This window comes from Phasianus colchicus, chromosome 3, assembly GCF_987193195.1.
Source record: "Phasianus colchicus chromosome 3, bPhaCol1.hap1.1, whole genome shotgun sequence".
Taxonomy (NCBI): domain Eukaryota; kingdom Metazoa; phylum Chordata; class Aves; order Galliformes; family Phasianidae; genus Phasianus; species Phasianus colchicus.
This window is the reverse complement of record NC_143438.1, coordinates 15641409-15656450: the sequence shown is the minus strand read 5'-3', so window position 1 is coordinate 15656450 and position 15042 is coordinate 15641409. Positions and strand designations below refer to the sequence as shown.

General features: G+C 38.2%; 1 protein-coding gene across 9 annotated transcripts in view; it reads right to left on the bottom strand.

The window, feature by feature from the left end:
* PIGN (phosphatidylinositol glycan anchor biosynthesis class N) overlaps positions 1-15042 on the bottom strand; it is a 112668-nt gene that overhangs the window by 79692 nt on the left and 17934 nt on the right. For 7 of the 9 annotated variants that reach the window (XR_016465033.1, XM_090137039.1, XM_031589254.2 and 4 more), the window contains 3 exons: positions 10906-11012; positions 5054-5178; positions 3391-3521 (listed from right to left, as the gene is read on the bottom strand). Coding sequence is in view for 8 of the 9 variants with exons in the window: in XM_090137039.1 (XP_089993165.1) it covers positions 3391-3521; positions 5054-5178; positions 10906-11012 (363 nt within the window). In the remaining variant the exon portion in view is untranslated. Of the gene's footprint in view, positions 1-3390; positions 3522-5053; positions 5179-10905; positions 11013-14728; positions 14946-15042 lie in introns of those variants that run through there. The other 2 variants (XM_090137044.1, XM_090137045.1) reach the window with 2 other exon arrangements.

Here is a 15042-nt window from a genome sequence, read left to right as displayed (position 1 = left end):
ATTCAGTAGGGGGAGGTACCACAGTAGGACTTAATCCAGTTTTGAAGGCAGTCAGGTTGTTATACAAACTACACTGGTCTAAAAGACTCTAAAACAATGCATATTTTATTTTTGCATACATGCGTGCAGACACACCTCCTTTTTTGTATAAATATTTCAACCATTCAGAGGATAGAGAATAATGCATTGGTTCAAGGGCAACTTTATTAAGAAATAATTAGGTATAAACTCAGAAATAACAGAAGCTGCCTGTACAACAACTACTAATTCTAGTTAGAATTAAAAACCAGTTCTATGCTTAAGAGCATACAGGTCTGAAAATAAGATTTCATACGCACTGAAATCCTTTGTAAGGTGTTCTCTGGGCTTGAAAGCAGCAAATATTCCTTTTCACAGAGTTTGGGAAAAGAACAGATGGAGACCACACTTTCCCCATCCCCCAGGCATCACTTATTTCCTTCTATTATAGAAGAAAAGCACAATTTTTGGTGAGCTTTCATTTCAGCTGAGCTACTAACTCTATCAGCATTTTATTGAGATCGTGCCTCCATTAACTCTGTAAAACAGATGCAGCTGAGAGAGTCAGCTGTATCCATGCTCATCAATTTAAAGGTTTCAGCCTAATCCAAATTATACAATGGGGAAGAAACAATGTTCAGCTGGGTCTGTTCCTCAAACACATCTTTTTTCAGGAGAAAGGGAAGAAGATGGTGATGCTGGTTTAGTTTTCTGTTCTCTGGTCCAGCACACATCACAGCACTATTTATATAAGTAAGGTAGCAGGACCAAGTAGCCATGAGCATGAGACTCCCTGTGTTGATGGTGAGGAAGCTCCTTTGATCTCAGCTTAAAGCTGAATCTTGAAGTCAGACTGGGAAAGCAGGTGATTTTTATTGATCTTTGCTAAAAACCACATTTTCTTTAATCTTGTCAAATTTAGAACATGTTTTCTTCCCTAAGAAATCTTCCCAATCCTCTTATTCATCTAAATCTGTGCCCATCCCACTCTGCAAATGGTCTGTAAAAGACTACAACAGCTGCTGATACTACAAACTTAAACAAGAAGCTACTGTAATAACCTTCAGAAGACCAGCTATGGACCTAAGCATTAGGTTTGCTGTTGTGTTCACTGAAGTCAACTTTAAAGTCACTGATGCTTCTGGCAGAAAAACAAGCTTTCACTTCAGACAGAAAGGGATGACAAAACTATGACAGATCAGTAGTTCTTAAAGCCTGAAGACCTACTTCTGTCACCTTTTATTCCCCCTTCAAAGGCTCCAGTACATAATGAAAACACCTAGAATACTTTTTACCTTTTTTTTTTTTTCTTCTTTCTTAAATACAGGCCTACCTACTCATGTACTGACAGCAAAATTAACCCAGGCTGATGCAGATGAAAGGTCTTTGAATACAATAATATGGCGTCATTCTATATTTACACATGTACCTGCTGAAAAGCACACAGGGCACCCAGCAAGCTGGTGGTGAATCAGCAGCACAGTCTGGTAGCAACGAAGGCTAGCAGCACCCTGGCCTTTGTTAAAAAGAATAGAGACAGGAGATCCAGGAAAGGGACTATCTTTCTCTGGTCATGTTGGACATGTGAGACAGCCCCTAGGCACTGCAGCCAGTTTGAGATTTCCAGAACAGAGCAGACATCTGGAGGAGAACCAACTGGAACAGGTACAGTGGTCCTATCCCAGGCCCTAGACTGGTCAGAGGAGCATTTGGCTTGTGAAGAGAGGCTGAGGTGTTGGGATTTTGTTCAGCTGGGACAAGAGATGGCTTTGGCAAGAAAGGGGAACCTAACAGCAACCTGCCTGTACTCCACGTAAGTGGGTTGGCAAGAAGATGGAGTCAGGATCTTGCTGTGCAACATGGAGAGGATAAAAGATAAAAAGCATGCGTTGAAACAGAGGGTTAGTCTGCATGTGATGGAAGTTTCTTCCCCTCCATGAGAGCAGGGAAGATATGGAGGTTGCCCAAAGGGATTGCATAGGCTCAATCCTTCAAGGTTTTCAAGGCCCTAATAGATAGAAGCCAAGCACCCCTGCTTCATCCCAAAGCTGGCCCTCCTTTGAGAAGGTAATTGAACCTCCTGAGGTCCTCTTGATCATATATCAATTTACACACACACACACACACACACAGGCATTTGCACAAGTATAGGTGTATATTAATTAAAAAAACACTCCTTGAAAAAAACTGCATGAGAATTTACGTATTACTGCAAGTGATGGTCACCTCAATAATAAAAAATAATCAAAACAAACTATTTTGCAGATGATAATTAGGCTGATGTTGAATAAATATGAATAGTTTTGTCATCTCTGATAACAGAAAAAGACAGCATGTCATCCGTTAGAAAAGTTTAGGATTTCACACACAGTAAGATGTTGAATTTTACCACATCTTAAGCATGCCTTGATTCAAAAGCATCCCAATTAACAGCTACAAACACGCACAGCATAGAAGGGCAGATTTTAGTTGGTAGCACACATTCTTAAAATTCTTGGAGAAAAAAAATAAGAAAAAAAGATTTGTTTAAAGGAGTTCACCACAGGAAATTCTCCTCATCTGCCCTATATATAGTTACAATAGAATGGCCTCAAGTCATTCAGCAGTTGTAATTGTGCCCTCAGAAGCTAACAGCCTGGCTGATCCGCCTGCCTCACTCCTGTACTTGCAGCTGCTCCTCCTGTTCTCCAGCACCAGCCTCTTCTAAAGGGATCCCCATAACAGCCCCTCCTTTGTGGAGTGCCTAAAAGTACAAATGGGAGTAAAGACGACACCAGAGAAGTTTGTCACCAGCTCCCAGATTCACCACCTTTCCCAGGCACTTCAGAGCACAAAGTGGTAACTGTTTTTTTTCCACTTAGGCTTGAATAAGACCTTGCAACCTTACAATTAATACTGTGTGTACAACAGGCTTCAAGATACAACCATACGTATAAAGAGCCACCAATAAATGACATACAGAAGATAAAAATCTTGAATAATTATGAAAGTCTCTAACTTTAAAATTCTTGGAATTTATAATACTCCTCATAAACCTCAGTCAAAATATGAGGCTTTGTGGCCTACTGTTTGTTCTTCAGTCTTCATAGAATCCTAGCCTCCAAGGAGTTCCATCACTTGATATCAACAATAAGGAGAAGGAATGGTATGTTTATGTGTGTTCACACACGTCCACCTGTGCTCCCCCATTTCATACCAATACATGCTCACACGTACGGTGTGTCTATGCTTGTTCAAGTGCGTGGAGTGTTCATTCATATTCACACATTGCACTATAACACGTTCTGGCACTTTTGGGTGTCTGGCGTGTTCACACATAACCCAGCTAGACACCATAAACTCAGCAGACTATCAAAATTTAAAAATGCTCACCCCAATCTGTCATTCCATGGTCAGAAGTTAAGATATATGCAGTTTTTCCATCATTCCCATAGAAGCTTTCAAGCATTGAAACAATTTCTTTTACACCCTCATCAACTTTTCTAATATTCTCCTTGTATTCCCTGAAGAAAAAAAACAAAACCAAAAAAAACATTATTAGATTCCAGGCAGCTTTTGCATTTGGTATAAAGTAAGTTATACAAATCATGTTCAGTCTCCTACTTTTATACAACTTCACCCCTCGCAGAACCTCAAGCTAACAAAAGGCATCTTAGGTGTAAAACCTTTCCTCCTCTGAGTCTAATGTGAAATACCGCATGCTGCTGTTTGAAAGTCCCTGGCACTATGGTCTCAATGGATTTTTATCTTTATTACATACCTGACCTGTTCTTGACATTAGACAATTTATTACCAAGAGCAATTAAGCAAATTTATGAGGGAGTGCAGTGACAAGATAAGGAGCAACAGTTTTAAACTGAAAGAAGCGTAGGTTTAGATTAGACATACAGAAGAGATTCTTCACAATGAGGGCGGTGAGGCACTGGCAGAGACTGCCCAGAGAAGCTGTGGATGCCCCATCCCTGAAAGTATTCAAGGCCAGTTTGGACAGGGCTTTGAGCAATCTGATCTGGTGGGAGGTGGCCCTGCCCATGTTAGAAGTGCTGGAACCAGATGATCCATACAGGTCCCTCTGAACTCAGATCATTCTGTGATTCTAAATTAAGGACAAAGCAAACAATAAGGAACTCTGGAAAAATCAAACACCTTAAATTGCAAGTTTAGTTACTAGCTTCAAGTGACCTTTGAATATTTCACAATGCAAGAACTGACCTGAGATTATTCTTAGACTATCACAGATTCCTGAGTTTGAGACAGGGTAAACCAAGAAACTCATTTTCTCTTTTTAGAGACAGTGCCAAGGATTAACTTCTGGCCAACTAGTTTTCTATTTATTGCTGCTGCTAAAGTCAATTTGAAAACTTTATCTTTTAACATCACAACAAAACAGAGCAGGAAGAATGCAGCAAGTACAAACTTAGGAATGGTGTAGGAAATCAGAACAAGGATTTCAGAAGTGTGAAAGGATCAAGCGAAAATAAAGGTACAAAATCCTGCATTCAAAGCATGTGAAGAAGTAAAAGCAAAAGTTCTCAAATACCTCACTTCAAGGTGAATCAATAAGTACTATTAATAATCTAAACTTTTTATTCAAATGCCTTACAAAAACTAAACCATGGCTGAAAAATTCTGGTATCAGTTTTTCTGAACTTACTATTTTCTATAAATCTTTCTGTAAATCATAGTCTTTCAGCTATGTGAAACCCACTAAGTGTTTAAATTTTACATGTGAAAATGTAAGTCCCTACATATCCTCTACATTATGTATTAAGTGTGAACTAGAGAACCTGCTAAAAAAATCAGATTTGAGAATTATAACCTGGCATAAGATATATGACAAAATAATAGGTCACTTCTGTAGAAAAGACTTTAAAACAAAAACCAGCCAAAAGTAATCACGGTAACATACGTGGCCTACAGAAGAGACCCTCAAGTCTGCAAGTCTTTTTTGATAAAAGCCAAGGTTAAGGAAAAAGAAGAGTTACTATATACACCCAGCACTAATAAGAATGATAAACTTAACCTCTTCACTTACTTTGAGTATGGCCGATGAGCATGTCCATTTGTATCTATGCCAAGCAAATGCAAGAACAGGACCACTTTTTCTTCATTTAGTGCAGAGAACAACGTTTGATTACTTCTGGAAGAATTAAAGAAGCTCTGTATGGAATAAGCCAATAAGATATCAATCTGAGTACAATGGAAAAAGATGGCAGGCAGCTTATTAAAACTAAAACTCAGCTGGTTTTGTGTCATAGTACTGGTAGTTGTGAAAGAAAGATTGCTTCCTGATTTACTTCTTGGAGGACAGCCACCAGCAACATAATCAGACCAAAGTTTCAACCTAGCAAAAACGGGAAACACTTTTGATGTGTTTTATTTTTTTCTTCTATTCTCATTAGGTAGAAATACCAGATAACTGTGCAGCATCCCTTCTTTGCCTTTTGCACAAACACGACTACGCACCATTCCTGAGCGCCACGTACAGCTTTATAGACCTACTGACTTCAAGCTGGAAGCAAAGTTCTCAATACTGTTGCTTTGGAAGCAGGTTCTGCAGGACTAAGATACCAAGCTACAACACATGTGCAGAAATCAAATTGAAACAAAACAAGACATGCTTTGGAAATACAAGAACTACAGAACATGCATCTGCCTTGCACATGTCCTACTTAAGCATCCCCGAGGCAGATGCCGGGGGGTTGGGATCTTCTCCCGAGATTGAATGAGTCTTGACATGGCTATTCAGTGTTAGACCAGCCACATTACAGCAATGCAAAATGCAGGCAGACAGCTATTTCAACATGATCTCCCTAGTCACTGAAGTGCCCAAGGAAACAAAGTTGGCTAAGGTTTAGTTCAAAGTAACAGTAACACAGAGAAAAGTGTTTTTGAATTTCACACAGGAGTCTAGGGAAAATGTGGGCAGAATGAACCATTTCTGCCACCAAAGGAAAAAGCAACTTACCGTATACCTGCATGACTGTGGTGGAGCTGCTAAAAACTAAAGCTCACACCTTGTGTAAACTAAAATCATCGTAGCAAGCAGAAAACCAAACTGACAGCAAGTCCCATAGCAAGGTGTGTCAGGATACCATGATATTACTCAATTCCACCCTTTATCCCTGAACATACAGAAGTCTCAGATTCATATTTGCATGCTGCCAACTTCAGTGCTTCTCAGAAGAAAAAAAAAAAACTTAAGATTTTTTTTATGCTGTTGTTTTAAATACAGAGATGTTTTTAATAAAGACACAAGAAACAAAAATATCTGACTGCATTGGTTTAAAAGCAGTGTAATTATTTTTCCAGATATTTCCACTTCCCACATGGATTTGTCTTCCTGCACATACTTGATCGCAAACTAAAGAAGTCTCCAAGTGCACACCAATAATTTACAGGAGACAGCATAATTCTGTTTTGTTATTTTTAATTAATGTCTCAGAGCAGATACAGGAAATACCTGAAATTACATCTTGAAACATGGATAAATATTAGAATATCAAACCCAAGCAAGCAAAATAAACTTTCACGAGGAAAACAAGGCCTAAGATTTGTCTCTCTCACCAGAGAGCTTCCCATATCACTCCAAAAATAGCCCGCTCTCTAGCATCAGCCACCTCTTAACGCAGAGCAGCAGCAACCAAAACAGTTTGCCTGACCTCAGGCTAATTAAGAATAAAACAAGAGGAATGAAAATGTAACTTGAGATGCAGAATCTTTTCTCAGAGCAAACCTTTTCCCATGGAAGCTTTTTAAAATTGCATACTGAAAAAAAAGTAAACCTGCAAAGAGTTATCCTAGGCTGCTAAAGGTGAGAAGCTGATAAGCAGGACACTGAACAGCTGGGGCAAAAACACTTAATCTTGCACTAGCCTTTGCCAAACTAGTGCTCAGCATGTGTGCCTTCACTGCCTGCTCAAACACTTCCTTTTTTTTTTTTGGTACTCATTCACAAAACTCAAAACCTATGGCAACAAGTTGCCAAGCTAACATTATATGTTAACGTAATATTTCTGTCCCTCTGTTTTTTTGTTTTTTATTTTTTACTTAACTTTTATTTGCTCTGTTCAGCGATCTTATCTTCAAGTGCCTTCAAGATGTTTTGTGGGTGGGAATAAACTATAAAGCTTAAAAAAAAAAAAAAATTGTCTAAGGAGATCTCTGAGCTGTCTACAGCTACCTAGTAGGAAGCCGAAGAGAAAATGGAGCTCTTAGAAGGGTTTGATGATAGGCAAGAAGGGACCAGACAATTTGAAACAAAATATAGGAAGTTCAAATAAGATAAGGAAACTTATTTTTTAATTGGTTTTGAAACCATGAGTGTAGTCAGATCTTGGAACAGATACCCAAATGTGATTAGGAAGGCCTAGGAGAATCCTACTCTAACTGGACCTGCTTCATGCAGGGAGCTACCACTGGAACTTTCTCTCATTTTTCCTATGGCTTTCAGTTATGCTTTTGAAAAGCTTTACAAGAAGTAGATTTCCCAAATCCAACTAACTTTCTACTTTTATGGCTAACAGCTTGGCTACAACTGCTATGCAATTTAGTGAGACTAGTACGAAATTTCCAATTAAAATATTCACAATAAACTGAAAAGTTGCTTGTAATGCAAGTACTAACTAAAATATTACAAGAAAAATTTGGTTGTAACATCCATAATATTAGTATCAGACAAAATCTTAGTATCATATCCATTCATGAATAGGAGAAAATAAAAAGAAGACTACTACCTAGAAGGTCTAGCAAATCCCAATTTACTGATGTCTGAACTAAAGACAGACTCAAATGATGTCTACCAAGTTTCCAGGGACACCTTGTTCCCCCAGACTGAGCCCTCCTTGGAAGAACAGTCTATTCATAGAGCTGATAAACTGTTGCTGACAGCATGGATGCACAAAAAGAAAGACTAAAACTTTCTCCTTCCACAAAGCTTCTTCACTCATAAATCCAGGACATCTTAATTAAGTTGAATTGACGAAAGTTGCGCACTCTGATCTGTGCTCATGCGAGAGTTTGAATGGTTACGGCCGTTTTGAGACACCAACTAAATGTTCAAAGACAGAATAAAAATACATATGCTGGTTTTGTATCAATTGAGCATGCTTATGCAAGAGCAGAATAAATAATTCAACCACTGTACTGCTATTTAGAGCAAAGCTATTTGTACTCAAATGCACACCAGGTCATGGCACTGTCTACAGACCCTCAAAGTTCAACATGATCCAGTTCTGACTCCAGCTCCCAGCTTATATATGTCCTCAACATATAAGGCACAGTCTGAAGACCTGGTCTGGTCTGCTTCCAGCAAAAAGGGATCAAAGAAGTACAACAGTCATCAGGAAAAAAAGAAGATTTCTATCTATATCTCCATTTAAACCAGAAGACAACTCAATATTTTAGAAGTGTTTTCTACTGTGTGGTGTTAACAAATTGTGGTCAGAGACTCATCTCACCCGGAATATTTTAATCATTTTGTCCTAAGTATATGAGTTGGATCCTAGAAATTGTGTTAACCAATATTTTTAAAAAACAGAACTGAATAAAAAAGAACTTCATTTTTTTCTTTCACTGTTCACCTAGTCTTACAGTATTTGCTTCCTAATTTCTTTTCAGCACAAAGTCAAAGTATGATCCACACAAAGGTTACTAGCTGACCCAACTAACTGATGGATCACATCCTGCCAAATTCCACTTAGGCACTTAATTATTTTAAAGACTTTTGGAAAAGAAAAAAAAAGAAAAAAAAAGACCACTAACAGCCCCATACCTATATGTCTCTGTGCCACCCATGAGCTACTAAACCACACATTAAAATTTCACAAAGTTTTAATCTAGTTGCAGATTAAAAATGCACATAATCTAATCTATGGTCAGTTTTCACCGACTGACAAACAGATGTTATAGGAACTACAAAGAATTATACATTTTTTCCTGCATTCTCGAGTTATGCAATCTTCTTGAAATCTGTCAACATAGAGACTAGAGTTTACACATCTCCTGACCAAGTGAGTTACTGCTACTTAGCACTTCTGAAGAGAATATGCAATTGCAGGAAGCCAGAGTTAGCAGCCCAAGCCACTCTCCTTTTTATCTCCATCATTTTGAGGGGCAGAGGAAGCCACAGAAGGTCCTCATGACATCTGGGACATGCTGACTACATAACAAAAAGGGAGAACACCTTTCCATTCTACTTCCTAGAGCACAAGACAGAAATGCAGGGACCTGAAACGCAGGACAAAGTCAAATGATGTGCCATTAAGTATTTGAGATAAAATTAAAGTGAGGAAAAATATTGTAGAAAAAGCAGACATCAGATTTCAGCGAATTATCATTGTTAACTATATATTCTCATCAGTGTAGCTGAGACAGCTGCTAGAGTTCTAACAGCAGTGACATCCATTTCAAGTAGCCTCAAGTTTCACCCTTCTGAAATAATCTCTGATGTGTAACTGTGGAGATGATTAATGGAACGAGCACTTCACAATAGTCAGTCAAGTCCTGTCCATTCATGGCATAAAATTTAGTTAGGCAAAGTAAATCTTGAAAATAATGATGGATGCTAGTTCTAAGGAAAGTCATCAGTAATGGCATTGTTTGAAATGTCATTAGGTGTTTTGAAGCACCACCCACATAAACCTGTGCAACTCCAAATGACAGCAGGGTGTAACGTTAAGACAACTGTTTGAGAATAACTGACTGACTCATTTGACTTTTATTATTCATAAACATTATACAGCCTGAGACAAGTGCAAGTTCAGAAAGGATGGTGGTTAGAAAAATAAAAAAAAACAACCACAAAAACCAAAACACATCATGTTTCTGCTTGCAAACTCAGGAAATCACTTTCATTAAAAACTACTGAGCTATAATGAACTTTTTTCACCTCATGCCATAGTTTTAAGCAGACCTAGCTTTCGTTTCTCAATGCAGATAGATGTTGATCTGGTTTATATATTGTTTCAGTTTGGGTTTCATTTACACTAGTTAACTAATGTATATAGCCCAAACATCTTGTGGAAGAAGTTCATTAAAACACATTTAGCGTTATTATGAGAATCGGAAAGCTAAAAATCCTCCCTTAATTACTTCATTTGTAACTATTTCATTATGTAACTTTCATTATGTAACTATTGATACACAAATTGCCACTATCAGTATTTCTCAATCCAGGACCGGTGAAGTAGCACAGCATAACACAAATACAGGAATTCACAGATACTGCAATACAGTAACACAGATACAGATGTGCACTGGATGTGAACGCAAACAAAGATAGCATCACAAATGTCTGTCAGGCTGAGCAGAGCACCACCTGAATGAGTTATCCTGCTTCAGGGCCTAATTTGCCTTTTCCATAAAACTGTGTGTCCTTTGGTAGTCACAGCATACCATGAGCCCCAACAAATAATCAGAACTCAACTACATGCATCAGAACAAGCAACAAGATGGTCATCATGGATAGACAGAATATTGACATAACTTAAGTCAATAATATTGCCCATTTGATTTCCTAGTAAGACTTGTTTATCCTATGTCATAATACCTATTATAAAATTAACTAAAATACAAGATTTTAAATGGCTTGTAGTACTTTAAAAAGATGGGTTTCAGACAACATGCAAGTTTATGTTTAAAAATATTCTTGGCTTTTCTTAAGGCAGTGCTTATTGTCAGTTTAATTTGCATTGAATGACATATTATAATCTGTTACTGCTCATGATAAGTCAACCTTTTTTTTTTTTTAAATAGTAACTGCTTCAAACAATGTCTTCAAAAAATTTTCAATTTCTAGATCTAGGGTAAAATTGAGATTATTTATGATAAAGTCATCCAGTTGTGTTTCTTATACATAGGTAAAGTATAAAAAGATTCTTTGCTCACCTTAACATGATCAAATACCCAGGTGTCAAGTTTGGCTGCATCTTGTGCTCCAAAGTCTTCACTTTCAGCTGTGTAACAAAATGTATAAACATGATCTCCAGTAGCACCTGCAAAAACAATACAGATTGAGTAGGAGACAACAGAAAGGTTTTCTTCCTTTTATCAGTAAAAAAATAGAGGAACAGTGATGAATAGGAGCACAAATTCATCAAGAATGACAATCCTGAGAGAATTCAAAGGATCTCTCCTTAAATTACTCCTATATTTATATTTTTAAGCCCAGATATCATTTTAACTCATTAGCTTATCAGCATCACTGAGGGGGGTGAGGAACAATATTATCTAGTATACTCAGGTGAGAAAAAGCATGGAAAAGCAAATAGGAATTGAACAAATTTCAGTTAAAGTAAGTAAAACAAATTAGTTTTGAAACAAGGAATTTCATTAAGAAACTTCTCACAGGAAACAACACATCTAGAGCCCCATTTCAATACACATTCTGTGCTTTTTTTTTCTTCCCTGTTTCTTGTCTAAGAAGTTGTACTTAGCATTTGGTTGTTAAACTGAATCATACCAGACGACAGCAAAATGCCTGGGCCTTTTGCAGAAGTGATTATAATACATCATGTACACGGCAGGCAATAGGAGGAATACAACTTTACTGGCTATTAATTCTTGAAGACAACATAGTATTGAGGACAAAGCAGACAACTTCAACAAACACCTTCAAAAAGAAAGTATTCAAAGTCTGCATCTTTAAAATATGGATTCAAAATCTGAAGGGGAAAAGTACAGGACTGTGTTCTGGCATGAAGCACAGCACGATGCCCACCGACGCGAAAACACAGCATCTGGACAAAATGATTTCCAAAAAGCAAAGTAGAGAAAGAGGAGGAAAAAAGATGATGAAGACCCAGAAGAAAGTTAACTTCTGAAGTCATGGAAGGATCTGAAACTAGGTGCAGTTTAATGAAACCCTTCTGTCAGTGGCTGAGCTGTTACAGCTTGGGGATGCTATTTCTACTTTCACTACATAAACTCCCAAGGGGGAAATGTTCTTCTATCAGTTGAAGGCCAGCAAGCTTGTAGCCGATTTTCTGGATGTTACAATTATATAATGCCATTTTGTAAGCTTCCAGGCCTGTGAATGGATGAACATCCCAGTATGAGGGAGCTATTTAACTAAGATTACATCCAAACCCACGCAAGTGATGCAGGTTTCTCAGACCAGAAAGATGAAAGCCAGCACAGACCTTCTGGTGCAGTTCCCACTGGCTTCCCCTCAGAAGATGTTACTACTGCTTATAAACTAGAACACTCATTGCAGTTCTTAATCTGAAAAAAAAAATAATAATACTCCAAGGCATTTAAAAATGAATTATGGAGTACAATTTGGTGGATTAAAGGACTTCAAAAGAAGAAATAAGCTCCAGCAATCACTGTAAGAATGACTAATGTTTAAGGAGGATGGACTGTTCTTCCACAGCACTACAGGACATCTGAAAAATGTGAAGATGTGTTTTTGCAAAGCACAAGACCAAAGCATGCCATTTGTAGAATGGGTAAAGGAACACAACTACTTATCCATTTCAATATCTACCACAGGAAAAAAAAAAAAGCAAGTAAAAAAAAACTACCAACCTTGCATTGCTAAAGAAAAACACAGTGGCAAAACGAGGCCATACGAGGAAAGATTTGGCATGCCAAGCAAGTTTGATAAAACAATTTCAAGAAATAAGAAAACAACCTTCTAGGTTTTTACTTCGTAATTTATTTCTGTCTTTTAAGAAGTAGTAGGCAACAATACACCTGATACCAAGGGCCGCCGGAGAAGGAAGAAAAGATAGGATAGAGAAATAGATAGCAGCCAAGGACAAAAACATTCTTTAGAAGTAGAGAACTAAACTGTTTGGAGGTGCTATTACACTAATGGAAGCCACTGGAGGTGCGAGAAACTCCCATATCAGATTATCAGCAGTTCTTACTGCAGAATTCTGCCTGGCATTCCAGCCCTTAATATCAAGATTCAAATATTAGAGGTAGGAATAAAATTCTCCTCCTGCAATAAAATTATATCCTTTGGAAATCAAAGCTATCATTCCACTAGCAAGACAGTTCTTGTGTCTGACAAGTCTATCATGAGTCACCAGAATCCACATTAGCAGGAGACTTCTGTTGGCAAATTCTGTATGCACGAAAGAGGCAAAAAAAACCCCAACACATAAAAGGTGCAAAGACAGTAAGATACTGAGCCAACAGCACACAGGCATTAGAGAATTGCCACCAAAGTCAGATGAGCAGTGTGAAAAATTTGGCTTTCTTCTAGCCCACTGTTCATACAGCACACCAAGAAGAGGAATCTGACAGGTAGGTTTCAATCCAACCATAAACATTGAGGCTGCACAAACTCTCCAGAATAACCCCAATAAAGCCTTGTCCTGATTGCCCTCCTGGTCTCTATGGTACCATTCTCAGGGCTGAAAAACCAGCAACACTAGTCCTGCTCCTAGTTCCCAAGAGAGAAAAAGAACCCTTAAAATCATAGCATATCCCAAGCTTAAAGGTACTCAAGGATCACAAAATCTAATCCATGGCTCCACACAGCACCGCCCAAAATCCAAACCCTCTGTTTGAGAGAGTTGTCCAAGTGCTCCTTGAACTCTGCCACTTGGGGCCGTGCCCACTGCCCAGGGCAGCCCATTCCATGCCCACCACCCTCTGGTGCAGATCCTTTCCCTAACCCCCAGGTGCCCCTCCATGCCGTTCCCTCAGCCCTGTCGCTGTCACACAGAGCAGAGCTCAGCGCTGCCCTCTGCTCCCTGTGAGGAGCTGCAGCCACCATCAGGCCTCCCCTCAGCTCCTCTGCTCTGGGCTGAGCAATGGAACCTTGGCTGCCCAAAGCCATGACAAAACAGTACAGACCTGGCACGCTGCAGATCAAATCTCTGGGTTTGGCAAGTTTAGAAGAAAAACTCAGTTTTAAAGGGCATTTTGGAAATAGACATTATAGAAGTATGTTATTTTCATGTAACATCAAGCTCAATCTAAAAATTTTTAGAAAAAAAGAGATTAAAATTAAAAAATGGAATTAGCATAGTTTGGAAATATTGGAAACTAACACTTTTTAATACTACTTTGGATTAAATAAGTTGCACGTCAGTTTCAGAGATATTTCAGTCATCTTCTCAGAACAGCTCTAATCACACAGTCCTCCACAAATTCAGATGTGAGTGTAAGTGTTTTGCACTGAGAGATCCATGAGTATTTCATTTACCTTCTCTATAGAATCTACAACCATTTGATTGAAATACTTATTTTATGACAGGAAAAGGACTCAAAGACACATAATGACAGGAAATGGGATTTTTCACTCCACGACAAAACTCAGGTTGTGTCATGTATTCCTTATTCATCATGCAATGAAAATGATGTAACAGTTAATAGAATGCTGAACAATTTGACATGATAACAAAACCAACACAAAAATTCATAAGATCTACTCATTTCCAACATGGAAAGGGAGACAGAATTTAAGCCATGCTTCACCCATCTTTTTAACTTTTAAAAAAGTGAAATCTAGACATTCATAAATATTTGATCCCATTCATTTCTGTGTTAAAAAAAAACAAAGTTCTCTCTCTCTCTTTTTCAGAAGCTCATTATAAAGAAACAGCGATTATCTTTGGTTTATACATGATCAAAAATAGACTGCTTACAGATAAAGATTATATTGGAGAGAAGGAAGAAGAGGAAAAATACCTTTTTCCACTAAAAATTAAACCACCTTTCTATTGTTACAAACTGATTCACAAACAGCACCTACTTCTCAAATAGCGCTGCACTAAACCTCCCTCAAGCAGTGTGGTCATAGGCCTTGGACAGTTCACCTTTAGAGGAATCAAAAAAATAATTCCATTGGTGCCACACAGAAGCCATACTGAGCCATAAGGCAACTATATGGCATTATCCTTGCACATCACTGCAGAAAACATCAAAGCTGCTTCCAGTCCCCTGCTTATCAAAGGAAACCCACAAAAGGACAGGGCTTTGAGAAATTCTAGGATTCCTCAAATATTTTCCCAAGACATCTGTAGAAATACAAATAATCTGTGCAAGGGCAGAGTACAATCTTTCCTC